General features: G+C 43.7%; 3 protein-coding genes across 9 annotated transcripts in view; 2 read left to right on the forward strand and 1 right to left on the reverse strand.

Moving 5' to 3' along the window:
- Positions 1–32: 32 nt before the first annotated feature.
- DNAJC28 (DnaJ heat shock protein family (Hsp40) member C28) lies at positions 33–4436 on the forward strand. Of its 2 annotated transcripts, none has more exons than XM_025985125.2 (2): positions 33–356; positions 1561–4436. In XM_025985125.2, the coding sequence occupies exon 2, from the start codon at positions 1592–1594 to the stop codon at positions 2771–2773; it is 1182 nt and encodes a 393-aa protein (XP_025840910.1). In that variant the 5' UTR covers positions 33–356; positions 1561–1591; the 3' UTR covers positions 2774–4436. The 2 variants fall into 2 exon arrangements, with proteins under 2 accessions (XP_025840910.1, XP_025840911.1); XM_025985126.2 differs by having other exon boundaries at positions 60–190.
- TMEM50B (transmembrane protein 50B) overlaps positions 66–26315 on the forward strand; it is a 55767-nt gene continuing 29517 nt past the window's right edge. The window contains exons 1-2 of one of the 6 annotated variants that reach the window (XM_072740780.1): positions 91–190; positions 10492–10558. The gene's annotated coding sequence lies outside the window, so the exon portion shown is untranslated. Of the gene's footprint in view, positions 357–10491; positions 10559–19500; positions 19645–19930; positions 20076–22718; positions 23980–26315 lie in introns of those variants that run through there. The other 5 variants (XM_072740777.1, XM_072740778.1, XM_072740776.1 and 2 more) reach the window with 5 other exon arrangements.
- LOC112909289 (large ribosomal subunit protein eL31-like) lies at positions 25711–26148 on the reverse strand. The gene has a single exon (XM_072738599.1). It carries the CDS (start codon positions 26125–26127, stop codon positions 25750–25752), a length of 378 nt encoding a protein of 125 aa, XP_072594700.1. The 5' UTR covers positions 26128–26148; the 3' UTR covers positions 25711–25749.

The following is a 26315-nucleotide window of genomic DNA, read 5'->3' on the forward strand; positions in this document are numbered from 1 at the left end:
TCGAACTACACTTCCCACAATCCCAATCGGCCAGACCACCGCCCGCTGAAGGGGGGAGCGGAGGCGGAGCGGATCGCCCCGGGGCGGGGCGGAGCCTCCCGGGATGCCGTCCCTGTGTCCTCCGGGGTGAAGTTCGTTTTAGGAGAGGTTCCTGGGCTCCCCGTTAAAGGAGGACCTCTGTCTCAATTAGGTACGATTCTGGCCTCCGTCCCCAGTGTGGTCCCCTCCGTGTAAGCCGGCAGATGGTCTAGTCCAGCGGAGCCGCGCGGACAGCGGGAAGGGCAGACCGCGCACGCATGCGCAGAGGCGCAGCATGGGGGTGGGAGCCGCTAAGCCCCTTCGCCGCGGCGGGGAAGGTGAGTGGGGGACGGGACGGGGCGGGGCGTGTCCCGGGTCAGGACCAACACTGCCCCGCAGTGACCTCGGCGGGTGGTTCACCGCCGCGGTCTCGCCCACCTCCAAAAGCCGTTAACCCCAAATTGTTCAGCAAACTGGGGTCCCCAGGAGCTCAGCCTTAGCGTTCGTGCATCAAAAATCGCACTTCCCATTAAACCACTTCTGGCGTTTCATTGCCGTTATCTGGGTATAAGTCGTGCTCTTCTGCTAGACCATGCGTTCTATTTCTTTCTTCTTTTTTTTTTTTTTTTTTTTTTTAAGATTTTTATTTATTAGACCATGAGTTTTAAAAACAACAGCTAACAACAACAACAAGAAAACCAAACAGCTGTGTCGGGAGGGCCCGCCCTTCGTCCCGGTGTCCCAGCATGTAGCAGACAGCTCCTTCTTGATAAGGTGCAGAGCTTAATTAAAGTCTTTCGGACACTTGATTCCATTCCGTTTCGAGTCAGACGAGCTACATACTTGCTCGGGTTCTCGGTTTCATGTGTGAGTCTTCCCATGAGAAGACTCCTGGAGATGACGAAGACGGTATTCCATCAGACAGTGGAGGTGTTGAGGTTGATAGTCTGCTAGGGACACAGAGAATTAAGCAATTATTTATTGTGCCCTACCCCTAACCCCTAATTTTCCTTACACCCTGCTGTATGACTGGGTTATGTTGCTTAACCTTCTGGGCCGATGTTTTCTTATAAAATGAGGTTAGATTAGATCTCCAAGAACTTGCCAGCTCTGAAATTCTGAGGTCAGTGAGGAATAGAATCCAGATTACATCACAATATGTTAATGCTACACATCATCAACTTCCATTTGTCTGCTAACATGAGTGAAATATGGCTGTAAGCGTTTGGCAGCAGCATTAGAAAGAACTGCCCCTTATTGTACCTGTAATTTTTCCCTGGTGGCTGAAAAGATGAGATTTGCTGATAATACAACTTTTTTTTTTTAAGACTTTATTTATTTAGTTATTCACTGGAGACACACAGAGAGAGAGGCAGAGACACAGGCAGAGGGAGAAGCAGGCTCTGTGCAAGGAGCCCGATGCAGGACTCGATCCTGGATCTCCAGGATCACGCCCTGGGCCAAAGGTAGACGCTCAATCGCTGAGCCACTCAGGTGTCCCAGTACAACTTTCATGATTCTATATTTGTTGTCTATTTGTAGATCACTGTTAGGAAGAACTCTGGGTACAATTATGAACACGATGTACGTGACAACGGCTCAGATCTTAAGATCTCATCTGATAAATGTTTCAATGATACCTAATCGAATGAAAATGCTTCCATATCTCGGTGTCATTAGAAATAGAATGATGTCAACTCATAAATCCAAAAAGAAGATGAGAGAATATTATAGGCTGCTAAATCTGGATGAAGGATGCTCTGCGGATGACGTCAGGGAATCTTTTCATAAGCTTGCCAAGCAATACCATCCAGACGGTGACTCTAGTACTGCTGATTCTGCGACATTTATAAGGATCGAAGAAGCTTATAGGAAGGTGCTTTCCCATGTGATAGGACAAACAAATGCCCAACAGAATAAAGTTGAAGAAGCAGAGGAAGAAGAAGACAAATTCAAATATAAAACACCCCAACACCGGCATTATTTAAGTTTTGAAGGTATTGGTTTCGGAACCCCAAGTCAACGGGAGAAGCAATATAGGCAGTTTAGAGCAGACCGTGCCACTGAGCAGGTGATGGAATATCAGAAGCAGAAACTACAAAGCCAGTATTTCGCCAATAGTGTAATTGTTAAAGATGTAAGACAGAGCAAAGAACAAAAGATAACTCAGGCTATAGATCGTTTAGTAGAGGATCTCATTCAGGAATCAATGGCCAAAGGAGACTTCGACAATCTCAGTGGGAAGGGAAAACCTCTAAAAAAATTTTCTGGCTGTTCATATATCGATCCCATGACTCACAACCTGAACAGAATATTGATAGATAATGGATACCAACCAGAATGGATCCTAATGCAAAAAGAAATAAAAGATACCATTGATCAACTCAGAGAGGCCATTTTAGCGTCAAGAAAAAAACTTGGGAATCCAATGACACTGAATGAACAGAAGCAGTGGAACCAAGTTTGTGAGCAGTTTCAAGAAGACATCCGGAAACTAAACAAGCGAATTAATGATTTTAATTTAATTGTTCCCCTCCTGACCAGTCAGAAAGTCCATTTTGATGCACAGAAAGAAATTGCCAGAGCCCAAGAAGTATATGAGACCCTTACAGAAGCAAAGGAAGTCACAGATAAAAACCCAAACAACACTGATCAGAGAGAAGGAGAGAAAACACCTGGAGTCAAGACAGGTTTTTTTAACTGGATGAATGTGTGGAAATTTATTAGAATATGGCCACTTAAATACTCACAGTAGTGCCCCAAACCATCTTCAGTTGTGCTGACATCACACAGAGGCTGAGATTTATTGTTGTAACACAAAAGCCTGAGAACTGTGTGCCTCTGTACTTATTACAAAACTGATCACGTCTCCAGTGATGTGTGAGAAAGCTGTAAGAAACTGAGTCAGAAATGTCCAGCCAGCTTTGCTCTGAGGAGGTTGCAAGAACAGAAGAGAATTTCTAGGAAAACAATCCATTCCGGTACATGAATGTCAGTCCCAGGTGAAATGATTTAGGTCAGGGACTCAGACTGGGAATCATAAAGGGTATTCCAAAAGTCTTAGTGCAATTTTCAGTTCTAATAACTCAGAAAACAGTTGCCATCTTCAAAAATAGTTACTGAACCAACAACAACAATCAAAAGCAAACCTTAAAAAGCATTCTCAAAGTCACAAAACTAAGGAAGTATGGGCCATAGGCAAGCAAACTTTCACAATGATGCATGTTTTTTGCAAGCTTGCTGCATTTATACACTTGAGGTTATTAAAGTTTACAACCATTCTAAGACTTGGGACACTATGTGGGTGGAAATGTTATGATCAGGAAATTAGCCCAATAGAGTTACTGCACTCTTCCTTTTTTATAAAGACCTCTGTGGGTACTGAATAAAAAAACAACCAAAAACCCACAAAATTTCTGGGTTGTACTTTTTCCTGCCTTAACTTCATTATCTTAGCTATGGAGATCCATCAGCCAAGCTAGTTAATATAGCTGTTCTAGAAGTAGACTCCAGTGGCCACTTTTAAAAGAGTTTGGGTGTATGTTCTGCCCTTTTGGAGGTAAAATAATAATAATAAAAAATCCTTGGGATCAATGGAAACTTAAGATTTCACTTCTGACTTCATCTCTAAGTCTCCCTGAAGCCTTTCTTTGTCGTCTATCAGATTCCCCAGAGGCTTTTTCCATGTGAAAATCTCAATTTAGGGATATAATTTCCTGTCTTAGGAACCTTTTCATAAATGAAAAAGATGTCTGAATTTTGTGCCAGTTTGCACTTTGGGCAAATGACAGGAGATTAACATTCGTGAGATTGTTACGTTCCATCCACTTTCAGAAAATCTGACTTTTTAGGTTTGCATAATTGCTTTAGCCACAGAATTGGGCAACTAGAAGAATACAGAGAGTGGTCAAACAGAGCAGATCTGTTTCCTTATTTAACTCAGAGTGCTGGATTATGGATGCGGTTGAGAAGTGGCACTTGCCACTCTGATTTTGAAAGAACAAGTTATTTTGTAAAGTGCGTGATGGTTAAGTAAAACTACATCTTCCAAAGGAAACTTCAGGACTTTCTGCTTGGATGATGGGGTAATTAATTGGTATAATATGTGATTATTTTACTGAATGAGTTATGTGGCTTCTACAATGATGGCATTACTGTAAATGAAATTGTGAACAGTATGAAATAGAGCTACATAATGAGAACTATAGTTCTAAAACATTTTAGAAGGCTATGATTCTGTGAATCTTGTTAAGAATGGGAATTAGATGTATGATACCTAGTTGCATTGCAGCAACATAATACAAAAGACTATTTTCAATATTGCATAATGGGAAAGTAAACTTAACAAAAATTTTCAGCACAGCACACTTTATGCCTGTACATGTTGTCTATATTAATAAAGTTAATTTTAATGATTATCCAATGGTCCCTTGTTATATAAACAACAAATAACTATTTTTGGCTGACTACCTGAAGAAATATTTTTTGTCTTTTTGACGCTATAAAAGCCGTGATCAGAGATTGTTCTTATGAAGAAGGCAAATTCACTTAGGGAAAAACAGATTCACTAATTTAAGACATTAAGTTGCAGGCCCAAAAAAAAGATCTTGGCCAGTTCATCAGCGTTTGTTTTTTTATATCTATTTGTTCATGAGAGATACACAGAGAGAGGCAGGCTCCATGCAGCAAGCCCCGTGCTAGACTTGATCCGGGAATCCCAGGATCACGCCCTGAGCTGAAGGCAGACGCCCAATCGCTGAGCCACCCAGGCGTCCCAAGTGTTTGTTGAACACAAAAGAAGTCACTTCTCCTTCCTTTGATGGAGACTTGACCCTTTTCTGGATGTGTTACACCTTGTAACTTTGCCAACGTCTCAGATGTAGTAGTAATGTCAACTCATCAATAGACACATCAGAGTCTACCTAATTCCAGCTTTGAATTTCAGAGCTCCTTTCTTCAAGCTGTAGGACCAAGATCCTGGCCCAACACCCTGAGGACCAGGGTGTGAAATGGTTTTTGCCCCTGTTCTGTATGCCCATGGCTAGTTTGGTACCTCAGGGCTCTAGTTTTCTGTTCCTTGGTAGAACAATGGCAATACTATTCTTTTTCTTCATCGAGCCATGGAGAACAGGGTTCTGCTCTTGGGGGTGGAGGGCCTCCCAGAGATGGGAGTCCCCTGAGACCTTGTCTGTGTGCTTGGGCCCTGCTATTCCCTGACATACTTCTCTGCTGCCAACTGCCTGCCTGGGTGACCATCACTGGGCCTCAGCCACCATTTGGGACATTCTCAGTACCTCTCAGGCAGCCCTCGTGCTGATTTGCCTGTTCCTAGAAGTGCTGCCATAACTTTTTGACAACGTTTTGTTCATTCAGCCTCCATTTACGAAAGTCCTGAAGGGGGCAGCCTGGGTGGCTCAGCGGTTTAGCGCTGCCTTCAGCCCAGGGTATGATACTGGAGACCTGGGATCAAGCCCCACATCGGGCTCCCTGCATGGAGCCTGCTTCTCCCTCTGCCTGTCTCTGCCTCTCTCTCTGTGCGTGTGTGTCTCATGAATAAATGAATAAAATCTTAAAAAAAATAAAGTCCTGAAAGGAAATTCACCATTCCATCATCTGGGCGATCAGAAATCAGTAAGGAGGGGGAGGGCAATGGACCCCTCAGCCCCAAACGTAACCCTCAGATACTCATTTTGCTTGGTATTACTGCTGCCGCCAGCACCCTGGCCTCCCTCTCTTCCCCTGGCCTAAGGGCAGACCCATAAATGTTGCATAATACCTCTTGCCCAGCTGAGACCAGATCAAAACATCAAATACAACTTTTCTCAAGGCTTAGGATGACATAAGCAAAGGGAAGGCAGTCCGTGGGACAGGGTAACACCCTCCCCAGTTTGTCTCTGAGCCCAGACCCCCAGCCTGCTATAGGGAGGCAGAGCCTACCACTCCCACCTCTGAGAGAATCTTCGGGTACCCCAAACATGACTCCACTCCCCCAGATCTGGATTTAGGAAACTAAGAACTAAGGGATTGTCTTTCTGGCCAAGACCAGTTTCAGAGTCTGGCTTCCTCTCCGAGGACGCACATCTTCCCTAGATGATTGATGTATGCCACTGTCCTCCAGCCTCCCGCTGTGACAGGCTCCTACCTGAGAGTCTCAATACGACAGACATATCAAATAAGCTTAACATTGTTATAAGAGAGACCTACTCCAAATAAATAAATAGAATCTTAAGGGAGTGCTTAGGTGGCTCCATCAGTTAAGTGTCTGCCTTCGGGCTCAGGTCACGATCCTGGGGTCCTGGGATCGAGCTTGTGTTGGGTTTCACACTCAGCGGGGAATCTGCTTGTTCCTCTCCCTCTGCTGTTCATGCTCTTGCTCACTCTCAAATAAGTGAATTTTTTTTTAAAGATTTTATTTATTCTTGAGAGACACGGAGAGAGAGGCAGAGGCATAGGCAGAGGGAGAAGCAGGCTCCCCACAGGGAGCGCAAAGTAGAACTCGATCCCAGGACCTGGGGATCACGACCTGGGCCAAAGGCAGATGCTCAACCACTGACCCATCCAGGCGCCCAGTAAATGAGTCTTTAAAAAGAGAGAGACCTACTCACAGTTGTGGGGCAGGTCCTTGCTGGTGCACCTTGAGGACCTTCTAGTAAGGAGCACATGGCCCAGTGGTGACGCAGCTTTAAGATTTATAGCAGGGCCTCTATGCTCTCTCTGGTTTCACCTCCATGGGTGAAACTGGTCCCAGGCTTTGTCCTTTCAACTTTTCCACTTAGCCACAGTTTATACCATGACTTGCTCAATGAAATCTAAGCTTCTCAGTTAGATTTGCTTAAAAATGTGGTAGATGGCTGTTGTGTTTTGGGCTGCCTTTCATCTTGAGAATGGACTGTTTGATGGTGGTATGTGTCATTCATCTAGGGAGGATGTGGTTCCTAGCACAGGAAGTCAGACTTTTGAAGATGATCTTGATAGGTGAGAACATCCCTAATTTTCTTAAATATGCTCAAAAATGGTCATGTGAGCTAGGCTCTGCCAAGGCAAGTCCTTGGGAGACATGGTTCAGAATGAAGCACAGGAGGAAAGAGGCTGGCTTTCTGTAGACATGCCACGTAGCTGGTGCAAGAAGGCAGGGCTGCCCAGTGGACAGAGAAGTGGCATCCGTGTCACCGGCAATGGCAGCCAAATTCATGGGCGTGGCCACAGTATCTTTGGTGTTTTCCTCACCAGGTCAGTTCTTCAGTGTGGTTTCAGGCATTGTTCCTGGAAATAACCGTGAGCCACTTTCTTTGACCCTCCTGAAAGTTCCAGTGTCCTTTCATAAATCTCTCTTTTTTTAAAAAAGATTTTATTTATTCATTCATCCAAGACAGAGAAAGAGAGAGAGAGGCAGAGACATAGGCAGAGAGAGAAGCAGGCTCCCTGAGAGGAGTGTGATGCAGGACTCGATCCCAGGACCCTAGGATCACAACCTGAGCCAAAGCCAGATGCTTAACCACTGAGCCACCCGGTTGCCCCCATAAATCCCTTTTCTGCTTAATCCAGCTAGAGTAGGGGCTGCCACTTGCAGCTAAGAACTGTGACTGATACAGATGAGATCATGAGAATCTCATGGGTTTGGGATACTTGGGAGCTATATATGCTAGATTGTGGTGCAGTAGGTACATGGACTCTCAGACTCTCAGCTCTACACACCTCTTTGTAGGTGTGTAATCCTGGGCAAAATACCAAACTTCATTGACTCACAGACTACTCAAGTATAAAACCTCAAAATGATGGCTTATTGCAAGGATGCATTGAGATACAATATGTAAAAAATCCAGCGTGGTTTTTAAGTCAGGTTGAACGTACAGTGCTGTGCTAATAAAATAATAAATAGAAGTTTGTATAATTTTATTTTTTAATTTATATATATATTTAAATATTTGTTTGTTTGTTTGTTTGTTTAAGACACAGAGGCAGAGGCATAACCAGAGGGAGAAGTAGGCTCCCTGTAGGGAGCCCGATCGGGACTCGATCCCAGGACCCCAGGATCACAACCTGAGCCAAAAGCAGACGCTCAACTACTGAGCCACCCAGGTGCCCCAAGTTTTTATTATTTTAAAGATTTGTTTTAAAAAAATGTTCCCTTGGGGGTGCCTGGGTGGTTCAATTGGTTGAGCGTCCAACTCTCAATTTCAACTCAGGTCCTGATCTCATGGGTTGTGGGTGGAGACTCTGCATCTGAGCCCAGAGTCTGCTTGAAATGCGCCCCCCCCCCCAGCACTCATTCACTCTCTCTCTCTCTCTCTCAAATAAAGGGGGGAATTTTTATTTCAAAGCTGATCCATTGCTAGTTTTCTGAATTCACCGAAACTGTTCTATGACATGCCTTCAGCTAGTGGGAGGCATTAAATGAGAATGTGGAAGAAGCCAGTGAAGAAAGACCACATATTGTACGATTCCATTTATGTGACCGGTCTAGGATAGGCAAATCTCTAGAGATAGAAAGTAGATAGTGGTTGCCTAGAGCTGTAGGGTTTGGGAGGAAATGGGGAGTGACTGGTAATGCTCAGGGGTTTTCTTTTTGGAGGTGATAAAAATGTTCTAAAATTGATTGTGGTAACGGTTGAACAGTTCTGTGAATGTACTAAGAACCACTGAATTGTGTGCTTTAAATGAGTGGATTTTATGGTATGTGAAAGCTGTTTTTTTATAAAAAGAAATTAAAAAGTAAGAGAAAATATAGAGCAGTTCTGAATTTGGTAGGTTGCTTGCTACTTTTCTATAGCAAAAAAAATGTCCTCAAAAGCATAAAGAGTGAGGGAACTGTTTTAAATTAAGCACAAAAATGACAGCCAATGTTTGAAGAATTTAAATTTAGATGCTTTCACATCTATAGCAAATGTTAATTAATGTGTACAAATTTCTGCAAAACCCCCACAGAACTGTGTTAGTATTCCCAGGCATTTGCTACTGTGTCTTTTTTTTTTTTTAAGATTTTATTTTTTTAAGTAATCTCTACACCCAGTGTGGGGCTTGAACTACATCCCTGAGATCAAGAGTGGCATGCTCCACGACTGAGCCAGTCATACCCCTCACTGTGTCTCTCTTACAACAAATAGCTACTCTTACCAAAATGAGTGGTGGCCTTACATAAACAAGAATCCACAAATGGAGAAAATTAGATAAAAGCAAATGCATGTTTTGTAAAAACTGATTGAAAGAACGTGGGCTTTAATGACATAAAAGCTTCTTTTAAAAGATTTTATTTATTTGAGAGAGAGGCAGAGAGAACACAAATGGGGGGTGGAGCAGAGGCAGAGGGAGGAGAAGCAGACTCCTTTTTGAGTGTGGGGGCCCAATGTGGGGCTTGATCCCAGGACCCGGAGATCATGACCTGAGCCAAAGTCAGATGTTTAACCTTCTGAGCTACCCAGGCACCCCACATATAAAAACTTTTTTTTCTAGGGAACGCCAGGGTGGCTCAGCAGTTGAGTGCCTGCCTTTGGCTCAGGTAGTGATCCTGGGGTCCTGGGATCGAGTCCCACATCAGGCTCCCCAGAGGGAGCCTGCTTCTCCCTCTGCCTATGTCTGTGCCTCTCTCTGTGTCTCTCATGAATAAATAAATAAAATCTTAAAAAAAAAAAACACGCTTTTTACTCTGGAACTCATTAGGTGATTAGGCAGTAGGTAAGATGTCAATCCCTGCTATCTCCCATTACACATCATGCAGCCCAGAGTCTGTGGGGAAGGAGAAACGTAAAACCCTGCCTTTCCTTTCTTCTCTTTCTTCTCTCCAACACCAAGAACAAGTGGCCCCAACACATCATGATTCTGAAAGCTTCTGGACATGAGTGTCAGGGGCTGCCAGAGTGAAGAAGAAGACCTATGCATGCTTGGGTCCCGCTCTTATGGGCACGAGCATCTTGAGAGGTTTGGGAAATGCCTATTTTAAGCTTATCCCTGATGGTGCCAGCCTGCCCACAGGCGCCAAGGCCTCTGGCCCAAGGGCAAAAAAATACATCAACTGGCTGGGGAAGTGTTACATAGTACAACAGCATAAGGTTCTTTATTTGGAAAAGGACAAAGTCTTTTTTATTTTGAAAATTCACATGTATATGTTTAAAAAAACTCAATCAATGCAAAAGGATAGACAATGAAAAAAAAAGGATAGACAATGAACAAATGAATTCCTCTTTAAACCAGACCCCCCACTCCACTCCCACCCCCACTGCCACCCAGACCCAGACCTCCCACCCAGACCCAACCCTACTTCCCAGATCTGACTGCCATCAACAACTTCAACTAGTTTTTTTATGCTGTGGTAACAAATGACTAGAAAATTAGTGGCTTAAGTACCACATTTATTGCCTTACAGTTCTGGAGGTCAGAAGTCTGAAGCGGGTCTTACTGGGCTAAAATCAAGGTGTTCGTGGGGCTTCTTTCCTTCTAGAGGCTCTAGGGGAGAATCTGATACCTTGCTTTTTCCAGCTTCTAGAAGCCACCTGTATTCTTGGTTTGCGGCCCCTTCCTCTATCTTCAAAGCCAGAGACAGCAGGTAAGTCCTTCTCATGTCACGCTACTTGGACTCTCCTGCCTCCTCCCCTTTCTGCTGACAGGACCCTCAGGTTTACCTCGGTCCCTCCTAGATCATCCGGCACAATCTTCCTTTTTTGGGGTCAGTCTCTTAGCAACCTTAATTTCCTTTTGTTAAGTAACGTAACATATTCACAGATTCTAAGAATTAGGACATATTTGGGGAAGCCATTATCCGGCTACCACAATATCCTGCCAAAAGTTTATATATTTAATTGATATACACACACTGTCTTTCCATCTCTCTCTCTCAAAAACACACAAATGCAAACACACTCTATGTGCTCCTCTTATCTTTTTCTTCACCTGCCTATTAATATATATCTTCAAGACCTTTCCAAATCAACACACTCAGCTCTATTTCATTATCTGTTAAGCCTGCCTGAGATTGTTGTATGTTCTCATGGAAATAAGAACTAATCGCTACCGAGCAGATGAAGTAAATAGCAGTGCAAGGTTAGACCAAGAGAGGCCTTGGGGCAGAGAGACAGCAAACGCAAGCTGAAGTGATCATGAGTCGGGAGTGAGATATGGCATGATAATCCATCGTGAGGTATGAGGCACAGAGAAGCTGATGATAGCTTAGTTGAACAATTTCCTTGCATTAACTAATCTTCGCTATGACATAGGTACTATTAACACTTTTTTTAAAAAAATTTTTTCTTAAAGATTTTGTTTGTTCATGAGAGACACACAGAGAGAGAGGCAGAGACACAGGCAGAGGGAGAAGCAGGCTCCCTGCAGGAAGCCCGATATGGGACTCAATCCCAAACTCCAGGATCACACCTGAGCCAAAGGCAGAGCTTAACCACTGAGCCTCCCAGGCATCCCTATTATTAACACTTTTTGAGAGCTGAGGAAACTAATGAGGCACAGAGAGCTTAAGTAACTTGTGTTGGGTGCCACAGCTAGAAAGTATTCAGGGGTAGGGATTTGAACCCAGATTGTCTTGGGTTGGTCAGGTTCCAGATCCCTGTTCTTAGCCACACACTGTGCTGTGGTGTCGACAGAGAGGATTTTGAAGCAGATCACATTAGTGGCAGCTTCTGCAATGAAGAATCAAGATACTGAGTTTCCTGGGGCTGCCTTGAATTCAGTGTGTCTTAATTGTTGGGCTGTCATTCTTGCCCTTCATCTTCCCTCAAGCTTTCTCCCCTCATACCGTGAGCAAGAGGCAGTGTGATGCAGTAGTAAAAGAGTGGGCTTTGGAGCTAGGAGACTGGAAGTCAGATCCAGGTTTTGCCACTCACTACCTATGGGATTTTCTTGAGTTTCTGTTTCTTCATCTGTCCAATGAGTATACAGTAGACCCTTGAACACCAGGGGTTTGTACTGCATGGAACCACTTATAGATAGTACTATAAATGTATTTTCTCTTCCTTATGATTTTCTTTCTCTAACTTACTTTATTTAAGAATACAGTATATAATATATCTAACACATGAAGCATGTTTTAATTGATAATTTGTGTTATCGGTAAGGCTTCCAGTCAACAGTAGGCTATTACAGTTAAGTTTTGGGGGAGTCAAAAGTTATAGGGGCATTTTTTGACTGTGGGGGGAGGGTTGGTGCTCCTAATCCCCCTATTGCTCAGGGGTCAACTGTAATCAGACCTAACTTGCAAGGATAGCTGTAATCCTTAGAAATGATGAATATGAAATGCTGGGTGCGGGATGAAGTCCTTAGAAGTAACTCAGTGGTTCTCTGGGCACTATTGCCCCCAGAGGATGTTTTGGAAATTTATGGAGGAATCTTCGAAAACAAATCGGTTGGAGGGGCACAACCAGCAGAGCTTCTGTTTTGCCCGTTTGGACCTGTACGTTGTGCTGGCTGGCATCTATTCTGATTGGTTGGTAAGTCCATGCAATCCTAATTGTTAAGTATTTCAAATCACCCAGGACCACAAACATTTAGGAAGTGGAGTCAGTGATCCTGAGGGTTTGCAGTGCAGGTAACAAAAAGAAGGAATTATTTCAAGTCTTGGCCAACATTCAAACATCTCACCAGATATTCATGTGGGGGGAAAATAGTCTTGTTTATAATAATCTAAGCCTGGAACAGAATTACATTTTACATATAAACACAACATACTTTGGGGCATGAATTAAAATATACTTTTTTGGGGACTCCTGGGTGGCTCAGTGGTTGAGCATCTGCCTTTGGCTCAGGGCGTGATCCTGGGGTCTCAGGATCAAGTCCCGCATCGGGCTCCTTGCAGGGAGCCTGCTTCTCCCTCTGCCTGTGTCTCTGCCTCTCTCATGAATAAATAAATAAAATCTTTAAAAAATAAAATACACTTTTTTTTACAAATGCAAATACTGTAAAAGTTGTACTTATTTTGAGGGAAATTTTACCAAGAGCTGTACCCCAGTTCAGCAGCTCATTAGTGATGGCACCATGGCTTATGGCATTTGAATGATCGGTACTACATGCCTATTAGAGTTTGCTTTTAGTATTGAATGCAAATAGGTACCAGAGGAGATTGGCTTTTACTTAAAAGCCAACTGTGACCACATTAGTAAATCTTGCAGCCAGCATCCAAGATGACCCTCAAAGATCTCCACTTTCTTTTTCTTTTTTAAAGATTTCTTTATTGGGGCACCTGGGTGGCTCAGTGGTTGAGCATCTGCCTTTGGCCCAGGTCATGATTCCCGGGGTCCTGGGATCAAGTCCCACATCAGGGAGCCTGCTTCTCCCTCTGCCTATGTCTCTGCCTCTCTCCCTGTGTCTCTCATGAATAAATAATTTTAGTATATGTGCTGCCGAAGCGAGCACTCTCATGAATAAATAAATAAAATCTTTAAAATAAATTATAAAGATTTATTTATTTTATATATAGAGAGAAAGAGCAGGCGCGAGAGAGGTAGAGGGAGAGGGAAAGAGAATCCCAAGCAGACTCTGTGCTGAGCATGGAGGCCATTGTGGGGCTTGATCTCATGACCCCGAGATTGCCACCCCAACTGAAACCAAGTGTTGGATGCTTAACCGACTGTGCCACTCCCCCCCCACTTTCATTTAATATTTCTTTTTTTTTAAAAGAAGATATTTACATGTTTGGGTAGTGCCCTCCCATATTTTATCAGATTTGGTCTGCGTGATCAAAAATGTATAAGAAGTGACAGCACGTCACATCTGAGGCTAGAAGCTTCCTGCTTTCTCACTTTCTGTTAGGTCACTCACTTTGGGTGAGGCCTATTGCCGTGACTCGATGCAGCCTTGTGGAGAGGCACATGCATCCAGGCTCTGAAGCCTCCAGCCTCCAGCCATGGGAATGAGCATTATTGAAAGCGGAACCTTCAGAGATCTGCAACCCCTGCTGATGGTTTAACTGTAATCTCATGAAGAATCCTGAGCCAGAACAATTTAGCTAAGTTGCTTCCAGATTCCTGATCCTTAGACATTATGTAAAATAATAAATAAATCTTTGATGTTTTAAATCACTAAGTTTGAGGATAATTTGCTACATAGTAATAGATAATAGAGTAGATGTACATGAAACTATTGTCTCATTAATTTCATTAATAAGTATTGTTTTTAAAATATTTCATATATGCTACCCTTCTATTGTACAATGAAAATCTATATTGCAAAAGCTACATGTTGAAATGACTTATTAAATTGGGGGTCACCTTTTGTTTTATCATATTCTGTTCCTGAGGCATTTTACCTAACTTCTGTATGGTTTTGAGTACAACTGTACTGCATTTACTGACCCATTTTTCTCTTCCCTGATATGAAGAATTTTTGAATCAATCTTTTAAGCATTGGTGTCTGAATATATCCTTGATGTAGAGTACTTGCAGTATTTCACTGCCACCTTTTCCTAGATTATAACATAGATGATTATTTTATTTTTTAAAAATTTTTATTTATTTATTTATTTGTTTATTTGTTTATTTATTTATTTATTTGAAAGAGAGAGCACACAAGCACGAGTGGGAGGGAAGGGCAGAGGGAGAAGCAGGATTCCTGCTGAGCAAGGAGCCTGATGTGGAGCTAGATCTCAGGACCTCAGGATCGTGACCTGAGCCAAAGGCAGGCATTTAACTGAGCCACCCAGACATCCCTTACTTTTTTTTTTTTTTTTTTTATGTAGGCTCCACAGCTAGTGTGGAGCTCAGTGCAGGGCTTGAACTCACAACCCTGAAATCAAGACTGAACTGAGCTGAGCTCAAGAGTCAGACACTTAACTATCCCCCAGTGGCCCATAGGAGATTATTTTAACATGACACTTATAAAGCAGCCTGACTCATTTCTAAGAGTATCACACTTCCTATTTTCTCCATGAGTGTCTCTATTTCTGCTGAGGTTATGTCTCCATTTTTTGTTTGTTTCTTTTAAAACTAGGATTTTTGGGACACCTGGGTGGCTCAGCAGTTGAGCGCCTGCCCAGGGCATGATCCTGGAGTCCCAGGATGGAGTCCCACATCGGGCTCCCTGCATGGAGCCTGCTTCTCTCTCTGCCTAGGTCTCTGCCTCTCTCATGAATAAATTAATTAAATCATAAATAAATAAATAAATAAATAAATAAATAAATAAATAAATAAAATAAAACTAGGATTTGGGAGTACCTGGGTGACTCAATTGGTTAAGTGTCCAAGTGTCTTGATTTTAGCTTGGATCATATTAGGGTTGTGAGATCGAGCCCTGTGTAGGGCTCCTCACTCAGCAGGGAGTGTGCTGGATTCCCTTTCTCCACCACCCTCTCCCCCTCCCCACAAGGCGTTCTCTCTCATAAATAAATAAATAAATAAATAAATTAATTAATTAATTAAAACTCTGGGGTTTATGGGGCACCTGGGTGGCACAGTTGGTTGAGTGTTTTTGTTCTTGATTTTCACTCAGGTCCCTGATTTCATCTCAGCGTCCTAAGATGGAGACTACCTCGTGCTCCATATGCAGCAGGGAGTCTCTTTCTCCCTTTGCCCCTCCTTCTGCTCACTTGCTCTCTCTCTCTCTTCCTCTCTCAAATAAATAAATAAATTCATAAATAATAAATAAATAATCTTTAATAGAAAAAAACTAGTTTTTTTGGTTTTGTTTTGTTTTTTACTATTCTATAAAGCCAGTTTGAGATTATTTTTCTTGTTCCTTGCAACTGAAGGAGCCAATTGATAAACGAAGCCACTGCCATCAACAGTCTAGACTGCAGAAAGAAATGTCTCCTCTCCTGCCTGTATCACATGACCCTCCAAACTTTGGTTTCATTTCCCATCTAAAGACCAATCTTTCTCCCAAACGATTGGCACTGAATATCCATACTCTTGAGAGAGGGTCATTTCGGATCCATAGGAATGTGATCTTAATTTCAAGATAGCTTTATCCAAATACAACAGTTCTACTGACTTACGCAAAGTCTTTTTGTTACACAACCCCCTAACTTTATGGAGGAAGTGACAATATTTTCAGAAGTACATGTTTACATATTAAGCTTTAGTCTTTCAGTTTCTGCATTACACATTGGGTGTGTACTTTTTTTTAAAAGATTTTATTTATTTATTTATTTATGAGAAGCACAGAGAAAGAGGCAGAGACACAGGCAAAGGGAGAAGTAAGCTCCCTGTGGGGAGTCCTAGGACCCCAGGATCATGACCTGAGCCAAAGGCAGATGCTCAACCACTGAGCCACCCAGGTGCCCCAGGTGTGTACTTTCAAAAGATGAGGACTGAATGCCACTTTATCAGAGTAAGTTCATGAAACAGCCTTAAGAAAATAAGAACAAACCAGAACCTGCAAGACCTAGTGTGAAGGACAGCTTGGATTGTTCCTTTCTCTTAGTAGGTTTGAACCCACCAGACTGGAATCTACCTAATTTTAGGTGAAGCAGCCTTATGGAACTGTCCTGGCTCAAACCTGAAAAGGTCCTGAAGTCATAGAGACTCCAGATTCTAGGAGGGCCTCTCTGAAGTTCTTACAGAATAAGTATTTAAGAAAACATGCTTAGGTAGCTACATGATGGAATACCAACTGAATCAGGGCAGATGTGAAGATTTGTTTAAACTGATTTGCAATTTTACTAAAGACTCAAATCAGTGCATTTGAAATGATGACATTGAAATTTTGGCATCAGTAACTTAATCCCAATACATTTCAAATGCCCATATTTTCAAAGTATATATATATATTTTTTCAGAGTGTCTATATATATATATATATATATACTTAGTATATAAAGTATAAAGATACTTTATATATGTAAATATATATATATACTTTTTTCAGTATATATATATATATATGTATACATATATATATACACACCCTTTGTAAAATAGAGGTTACAGAATGACAGAGAAGCTAGCTGCATTAGTGTGAGTCCCCACTCATTTCTGGAAGAGTAACTCAAAGCATGCACATCCAAAGGGCAGGTCAACAGTACCATCTTCCTTTGAACATGCTGCTAAGCATTTTCTTACAGATATTCTCCTGTAGGGACGCCTGGGTGGCTCAACGGTTGAGCATCTGCCTTGGCTCAGGGCATGATCCCGGAGTGCCGGGATCGAGTCTTCTATTGGACTCCCTGCATGGAGCCTGCTTCTTCCTCTGCCTCTGCCTCTGTGTCTCTCATGAATAAATAAATACAGTCTTAAAAAAAAAAAGATATTCTTCTGTAAAAGAAGCTTTAACAATTTTGGGGAAATCTTAAAATACTTAATACCTTAAAAAGTGATGAGATTTAACACTATGATAGGAACTCCTACCTATCCATTCTTTTTCAGTACTAAAGCCCTATTTTCGTTTTCCAGCCTTTCTTGACATTTAGTGTAGCAAAGCGACTATGTTTTTGCCAGCAGGATGAAAGCATGAGTGGTATATGCTAGTTGGAATGCAAGCATAATGGCTGGAGCTACAGCAGCTCTCTTAGATCATGAGGTGATACTGGGAGTAGAACCAGATATCTTCCAAATGCCTGTTATCTTTGAAAGCATACATAAATACATGTGTGACTCTCTTGGTGGAACAATGAGGCTGGATTTGTCTCCATGAAGTATCAGATGGGCTCTAGACTAACTTTAGACTTTTTAAACATAAGAGGGAAATACTATTTTTGTTTACACCAGTGTTATTTTGTGGTTGCTCTCCCATGTTATATGCAGGCAAACTTAATCCTAATAGAATAAAGAAAAAGAGAAGCAAGATCTAAAACCTTGTTTTTGGGACCTTGTTCTTGAGCCTCAGTGGCTCAGCAGTTTGGCGCCTGCCTTCAGCCCAGGGCATGATCCTGGAGTCCCTGGATCGAGTCCCACATCGGGCTCCCTAGATGGAGCCTGCTTCTCCCTCTGCCTGTGTCTCTGCTTCTCTCTGTGTGTGTGTCTCTCATGAATAAATAAATAAAATCTTAAAAAAAACCTTATTCTTAAAAAGTCAATTTTCATAAGCTAATACGTTTTATAAATTATATGATTTGACTAGTTTTAAGGTTGCACATATTTCAAAAGTAAATAATTCAACAAATATTTATTCAGCACTAGATCCTAACGCATGTATCAGAATGATGGATAATGTAACTCTAAATGTATTACTTGCCAAGTGACAAATATAAAAGAAAAATAGTACCCATGAAAATGGGAACTGAGGGATAGTGGGAAAATAAAGCAATGATTCTTCCTCCTACATGCATAACATCTCTAGGAGTAGCAGGAAGAAGAGGATGACATTTTGTGATAAAAACCTTTCTTTTTTCATCATACCCAAAGTAAAAACTTTTTAAGATTTCTATTTATAATACCTGGATTTACAGTGTCTTTCCCTCCAAACAACTGAATGGCGTTTGATATCCTGTAGGAAATTTCGATGGGGCTTTCAAAAGATGGTGAAGTTATGCTGAAAGCTTGAGATGCAGTGTCTTTATTTTTATTTATTTTAAAGATTGTATTTATCTATTTGAGAGACAGCAGGAGCCAAGGAGGGACAGAGGGAGAAGCAGAATCCCGCTGAGCAGGGAGCCTGATGCCAGCTCCATCCTGGGCTTCCAGGATCATGACCTGCGCAGAAGGCAGACGCCTAACCCACTGAACCACCCAGACGCCCACATTTTCTTATTTATTAAGTACGCTCTACACGCAAGATGGGGATTTGAACTCATGACTCCGAGTCGCATCCTCTACGGAACGAGCCCGCCACGCACCACAAGATGTCTTTAAAGGAGGGCGTTGGAAGAGACCTGACTGTGAGGAAGCCAAAAGTCTGGGTGGATCCCTGGAAAAGCCTCAGGACAGAATTAGAAGAGTTTCCCGGGGTGGGGATCCCGGGGTGGTTCAGCGATTTAGGGCCTGCCTTTGGCTCAGGGTGTGATCCTGGAGACCCGGGATTGAGTCCCACATCGGGCTCCCTGCATGGAGCCTGCTTCTCCCTCTCCCTCTCTGTCTCTGTGTCTCTCATGAATAAATGAATAAAATCTTAAAAAAAGAATTAGAAGACTAGTTGTCCTGTGCTGGTCACCTCGGGTTAGCAGAGCTAGCCGACAGCCTCGGACGAGAAGCTTCACCGTTCTGGGCCTCCCTTTCTGAGCGGTGGCATTAGCAGAGGGCATCCCTGCAGCCCCCGGGGGCTGAGATTCCCCTCTCTGCAGCACTTGCCCTCCCTTGGGCAGCTCAGCGGCCGACGCCGCGGGGCCTGGAGGCAGAGTCCCTGCCCTCCGGGTCTTGGGTGCCCTCCGAGCGCGTGATTTCACGGGCGCTGCACTTGAGCTCCGCGAGCAGAAACGCAGCGGCGGGAGCCGGGCCCCAGCCGCCGTCCGCAAGACGGCAGCACCTCGGACCACGTTCACGCGGAGCGAATCCCAGCGCGCGGGCAGCCCGCAGCTCCCGGAGCCCCCGCCCCGCCCCCTGGCGCCCCGCCCCGCCCCCTGGCGCCCCGCCCCCTGGCGCCCCGCCCCGCCCCCTCGGCCACTTGCTGCGTGTCGATTGGTCGCCGCCGTGCGCACGGCGCCGCGCCCCGCCGGCGCCCCTCGCCTCGCGCGCGCCGTCCGCTCCCGGCTCCCGGGCACCGAGGTGGGGCGCGGCGGACGCGCGCGCTCGGGGGCGGCGTGGGCGTCGCGGCGGCCAGGTGAGTGCGGTGGGCCGGTCTCGCGGCGCGCGGGGGGGGGGGTCGCGCCCGTCGTCCGCGCGCGGAGAGGCGCCCCCGGCCGGCCGGGCCTGCGCGGTGCGGCGGCGCCCGCCGGACCTCCCTGTGCCGCGCCCGGCGCCGCCCGGCGGATCGGGCCCGCGGACCTCCGCCGCCCCCCGCCCCCCGCCCCCCGGGGCCCACCGAGGCCGCGCCGCGCGGGGAGCCGCCGCGTTGCCGGGGGGCGGGGGTCCGGGCCCCCAGTACCTCGGCGCCCCTCGGGTTTGCTCCCAGCCGAGGGGGGAAGGTGGTCGGTGATCCCTGGACTCTCCGGCTCTGCCCTTGGGGGAGGCCGGTACAGAGGTGGGAAGAGGCGACGTCCGAGGCTCCTCATTCCTTTGACAATTGATCCTCGAGCGTCAGTGTCCTTTTAGGTGTGTAGCCGCAGAGAATTGCCCCCGCCCCCCCCCCGCCCCGTAGCGGGGTAGTTGTGCCGGGGAAAACCGTTTTTGGTGTTTTTAAGCAATACGTTGGCTTCCGAGTTAATCCCTGGAAAGGTGCTTCGTCTCCCATGCAAGTACGTGACCTTTTTAAAGCCAAAGCCGCGATGACAGAGTCGACTGTGCCCGCTCCCTTCCTGCTGTTGGTGCCGGGTGAGCGTGTGTCTGTCTGTCCGTCTGTGGACGGGAGTCAAACCTCCGATTGGAGTAAATGTGCGATCACCATCGTGCCTCCCAAAGGCATTAATTTCTCGGAGTATCCCACCTCTTCTCTCAAACTCTTCGTTCACCGGTACCGTGATTTCCCTTTTCTTTCTCTCTCTGTCTCTCTCTCTTTTTTTTTTCCCCAAGACTTTATTTATTTATTCACGAGAGACACAGAGAAGCAGGCGCCCCTTGGGGAGCCCGAAGCAGGACTCGATCCCAGGACCCTGGGATCACGACCTGAGCCAAAGGCAGACGCTCAACCACTGAGCCACGCAGGTGCCCCCAGTGACTTTTCCCTTTTCTTAACAATTCCCAAGGCTCTTACTCCCAGGCTGGTCACACTTCTTGTCCATCCTCTTAAGTCTCTTATTTGTCCTCTGTCGTGTTTCAAATCCTCTTAGGTGTCAAACGTAGAACAAACGTTAAACATTTTTTTACGGTAATAATAGTGTTGCAAGACTCTCGGCTCTTAAACCGAAAATCGAAAGTTATCTCCAATACTGATGCTGCAGGAAAAGCAGGTTTAATGAGAGTTTCCTCTTCCGGAGACACGCCTGCCCTGCCCTGCCCGGCCTGCCCGGCCCCCATCCTCTGCCCACTAGGATTACCGCAGCCTTCCCCTTCTGTCTTTAATGAACTCACTTCTGGAGTCCAAGGTAAAAGTTTATCCTTACTTGCTACTTTTAAGTGATAGCAGTAACATATCTAGGTTATTAAATTTTTTTTTGACATGACAGAAGAATATCCAAGTGAAAAGTTCAAACGGCACACCAAAGTGTATCAGGTAAAAAGTGGGAATTCCTTGTTCACTTTCCATCCTTTAAATCTCCAGATCCATTGCCTAGGAGGGGACCATCCCATAGCTGTTGGGCAGTTGACTTATAATAATATTAGGACATGGTTCCATATCTGTATGTGTGTGGATCTACCTCATTTTTAGAATGCTTTATCCTATACCATTATTTATATGTGCTCTCATGTATTTTGTTGATCCTGTACTGACCGACATTTGGTTGTTTCTGGATTTTAGCTGTTAAAAGTCTTGCCGTGAAAATCCTTTTGCCATTGTAGGTAGGATAAGTTTCAGGTAGACAATGTAAACAGATTGTTGTTCTTTGGTATAATTTGAGTGCCTTTTTCACCAGGAATCGTTTTTATAACTTAAAAGATTTTATGATTTAAAGGCAGTAGCTCAATTTGTTCTAAATGCATTTCTTAGAATCTGTGTTTTATGTTTGGAGACTGGATACTGGATCAAGAAAATTTTGAAGACCAGGTTAAATAATGGTAAATTTTTGTTTCCACTTAGTTGGTGTTGACTTTAAGGTTATATTCATTCATTTGATTGGCTTGGTAGAAATAAATAGAGAAGGCCTTCAGGAAGAGATCTGTGAACAGACAAACTTTGTGTACTTTCTGTCCTGTGGTAAGCACCTTGAATATCCCATCATAACAAATCCTTGTTCTCTCTCTCTTTTTTTTTTTTTTTAAGATTTTTAATTTACTTATTAATGAGAGAGAGAGAGAGAGGCAGAGACACAGGAAGAGGGAGAAGCAGGCTCCATGCAGGGAGCCCAACGTGGGACCCGACCCGGGTCTCCAGGATCAGGCCCTGGGCTGAAGGTGGCTAAACCGCTGAGCCACCTGGGCCGCTCTTTTGTTTTTTTTTTTTTAAATGTTTCTTTTATTGTGAAATGTATCCTAGGTGCAAAAAAAGTGTGTAGAACATAGGTCTGTGTGTACATATATATTTGTGATGATATATGATTTTTTATATATACATATGTGATATATGTATATATTTTAAAGAATATGATTCCTGTGATCCTTGTATCTCCCACCAGATTAATAAAACATTCGGGCAGCCCAGGTGGCTCAGCGGTTTAGCACCACCTTCAGCCCAGGGCGTGATCCTGACGACCCCGGATCAAGTCCCATGTTGGGCTCCCTGCATGGAACCTGCTTCCCCCTCTGCCTGTGTCTCTGCCTCTCTCTCTGTGTCTCTCATGAATAAATAAAATCTTAAAAAAAAAAAAAAAACATTCCCATCCTACTTCTGAGGTATGGCCTCTATTCTGTGTTAATCTTTCTCTTGCTTTTTAAAATAAGCTTTACAAAAATAAATAAATAAAATAAAATAAGCTTTACACATATATATACAAATATACACATATACATATATATTTACACATATACATAAATGCACACACACAGCAGACACATACACACATACCCATCCTACCAATGTATTTGGTTTTGAATGAACAGTTTTATTTTTTTAAGATTTTATTTATTTATTTATTTATTTATTCATTCATTCATTCATTCATTCATGAGAGACACAGAGAGAGAGAGAGAGGCAGAGACACAGGCAGAGGGAGAAGCAGGTTCCATGCAGGGAGCCAGATGTGGGACTCGATCCGGTGACTCCAGGATCAAGCCCTAGGCTGAAGGCGGTGCTAAACCGCTAAGCCACCCCGGGATCCCCTGAATGAACAGTTTTAAAACAAAATTCTCATGCAAATAGATAATGAGCATGTTGCAAAGTTTTAACTGTTACAGTTAAAACTTGTTTTTTAAGATAATTTAAGGAACATATGTAGTCCACAGGGAAAAGAATGTCTGAACAAAATTGCCGAGTTAGATATAATCAGTTAATGTTCCACACAGCAGCAAAATCATCATGCCTTTGGAATTACTCTTTTCTACCAGGCTAGAAAAATCATAACACCTTATTAATTTCTCCAGTTAAATCTTACAGGACTATAAACTGTGTCTTTTCCATTAAATTAATACTTAGTTATTATTAATTATAGTTCATTATAATTAATTAATTATTAATTTTTCCCCCAGGAGTGCAGCTGAACTCCAAACAGGCTTCTTAGAAAATACTAGAGCTTTCTAAATTTGAGATTAAAATTTTGTTTCATAATTGTAAGCACAGACCTGATGGTGTAAGGAAAGGACGTTTTTGTCACTATTGGATGGAGGTTTCCAGGAAGAGATGAGCAGAACAGAATGGCTTCAGCTTGCCTGACTGTTTACAGGAGGCCTTTCTGAGGAAGTTAGTGGGTAGTGTTATGAGTGAGTCCTAGGAAATGGGGTTCACCACAGTAAGGGCTTCTGGAAGGCTCTAGAGCAGATCACGTACAGGCACACTGTCTTACTGTGCTTTGCTGATACTGCCTTATTTATTTATCTGTTTTTTAATAAATTGAAGGCTTGTGGCAGCCCTGTGGGGAGCAAGCCTATCAGCACCATTTTTCCAACAGCATTTGCTCGCTTCCTGTCTCTGTGTCACATTTTGGTAATTTTTGCAATATTTCAAACTTGTTTATTATTATATTTGTTATGGTCATCCATATGACTGCCGAAAGCTCAGATGATCATTTTTAGCAATGCAGTATTTTTAAAGTATGTACATCGAGGTTTTTTTGTTTTTTTTTTAGACACAGTGCTGTTAATGCTCAGTAGACAACAATATAGTGTAAACATAACTTTCATAAGCTCTTGGGAAACAAATTTCTCTGACTCACTTTACTAGGATATGCACTTTATTGCTGCGGTCTGTGACCAAATCTGTAATATCTCCGAGGAGTGCCAGTACTGGACGGACAGCAGAAATGAGAGGGTAGGCTGCTTCACATTTTGTATTTTCTGCTTTTTAGCTCACGTGGCCAGCCTGCAGCTAGCAGGGTCGGTCAAAGCAGAACCCTTCTGTGAAGGAAGTGAATGTCCTCTGCTGGTGCAGCTGCAGGGCTTGGAAGGCGAGCAGGAGCTTTATCACCATATGATCAAGATCAAGCCGAGCCCAGCTGAGTACAGATAGGAATCTGGGCCAGGTTTCGGGGCATTCAGTCCTCAGGTTAAAAGGCTGGTAGAGCAGCTGGGGCATGTCTGTCTCGAGTTACCACTACTTCAATCTGGCCTGGTTAGCCTCCTTGTCTGGGGCACAGCTGGATTCTCTTTAGCTCTCCTGTGTTGGATCTTTCCTATACCCTGGATTCTCTATTTTATTTTTATCTTTATTTTTACTTTTACTTTTACTCATGAGAGACACAGAGAGAGGCAGAGACCTAGGCAGAGGGAGAAGCAGGCTCCTTGCAAAGAGTCCAATGTAGGGACTTGATCCCAGGACCCCAGGATCACACCTTGAGCCAAAGGCAGACACTCAACCACTGCACCACCCAGGTGCCTCTAGATTCTCTCTCTCCTAAAAAAATATTTTTATTATTGAAGTATGACATACGATGTTACATTAGTTCAGGGGCACAACATAGTGGTCTGACAATTCTGTACATTACTCAGGGCTCACCACAATAAATGTAGCCACTATCTGTCACCATACAGAGTTATATTATCGACTCTATTCCCTGTGCTGTACTTTTCATCTCCAGACTTATTTATAACTGGAAATTTGTATCCTGTATTCTTTCTCTCTCTCTCTCTCTCTTTTTTTTTTTTTTTTGATTTATACTCCCTAGTGGTACTTAGACGCTAGTAACTTCTTGACAAGAAGAGTAACATGTTTCAGAGACCTTGCCTGTCTGAATATGTTTTGATTCTATACTCACACTTGATTGATACTTTCTCTGCTAATAGAATTTCAGTTGAAAATAATTTGCCTTCGGAATTTTGAAGGTATTGCTCCATTGCTATCTGCATCCAATATTTTTTTTTTTTAGAGAGGGAGCAGGGAGGGGAAGAAAGAGAATCCTAAGCAGGCTTCACGCCCAGCAAGGAGCCCAACTCCAGGTTCCACCTGTCGACCCTGAGATCGAGACCTGAGCAGAAATCGAGTCAGACACCTGAACCACCAAGCGCCCCCTGCCCCTGCCTCTAATTTTCTGTTTCCCCCTGGTCTTTCCTGGGTTGGTTCTCAGCTCTCCCCACTGCTGACTTGGAACTTCAGCTTGCTTGGGTGTGCTAACTCAGTCACCACTGCCCACCTGCTTTCCAGCATTCAGAATTGCATTGCTGTTGTCTCCTCTTCTGTTCTCTGTATCATTAGGAGTTTATGACTTTTTAATTTAATTTAATTTATTTATTCATGAGGAACACAGGGAGGTAGAGATACAGGCAGAGGGAGAAGCAGGCTCCCTGCAGGGGAGCCTGATACGGGACTCGATCCCAGGACCCTGGGATCAGGACCTGAGCCAAAGACAGATGCTCGCCCACTGAGCCACCCAGGTGTTCCAGTTTATGACTTTTCAAAAACTCCCTTTATTGTAGTTTTAGTGAAGCTTCAGGAGGGAGCAAAATGAGCAGCTTATGTGCAATCTGCTGTCTCTACCTAAAGCAGTAATAGTTTTTTTATATTTTTTAAATTTTTTTTATTTTTAATTTTTTAATTTTTTTTTTTTTTTTTTGCAGTTTTATACCTTTATTTGACAATCAGTGATTAGTTCTCATCCACATTAACAGTCTGTAGATTTTTGAAAGTGGTGACAGGTACGTAGGTAACCAGCGTGTAGAGCTTGTTTGGTGAATCTTCATCCTCGTTACGTTTTCTGGACAACCGCACACGGATACGGTATGGAACATTCCTTATTCCTTTGGCCCAGACAGCTTTGTTGAGCCTGGTGTCAATGCGCACATCTGGAGTTCCCATCTCCTTCATGGCAAATTTCTGGATCTCTTTGAGTGCCCGAGGGGCACGCTTCTTGAAACCCACTCCATGGATACGTTTGTGAATGTTGATGGTGTATTCTCTGGTCACTACCTCGTTGATGGCAGAACGGCCCTTCTTCTTCTCGCCACCCTTCTTTGCAGGAGCCATTCTGCCGGGCCCTAGTTGGAAAGGAAGCAGTAATAGTTTTTTTAGACTGAAGGGTCATAGCACTGTTGTCAAGAACAGAGTAGTCACTACAAAGCAATCATATGTATGTGAACCTTTTTGATAGGGAGTAGTTGATGGTATTGAGTGATCACACATGCTGGACACAGCTATTATTATTCTCACTTTCT

The sequence above is a fragment of the Vulpes vulpes genome, chromosome 15 (genome assembly GCF_048418805.1).
Source record: "Vulpes vulpes isolate BD-2025 chromosome 15, VulVul3, whole genome shotgun sequence".
Lineage (NCBI taxonomy): Eukaryota > Metazoa > Chordata > Mammalia > Carnivora > Canidae > Vulpes > Vulpes vulpes.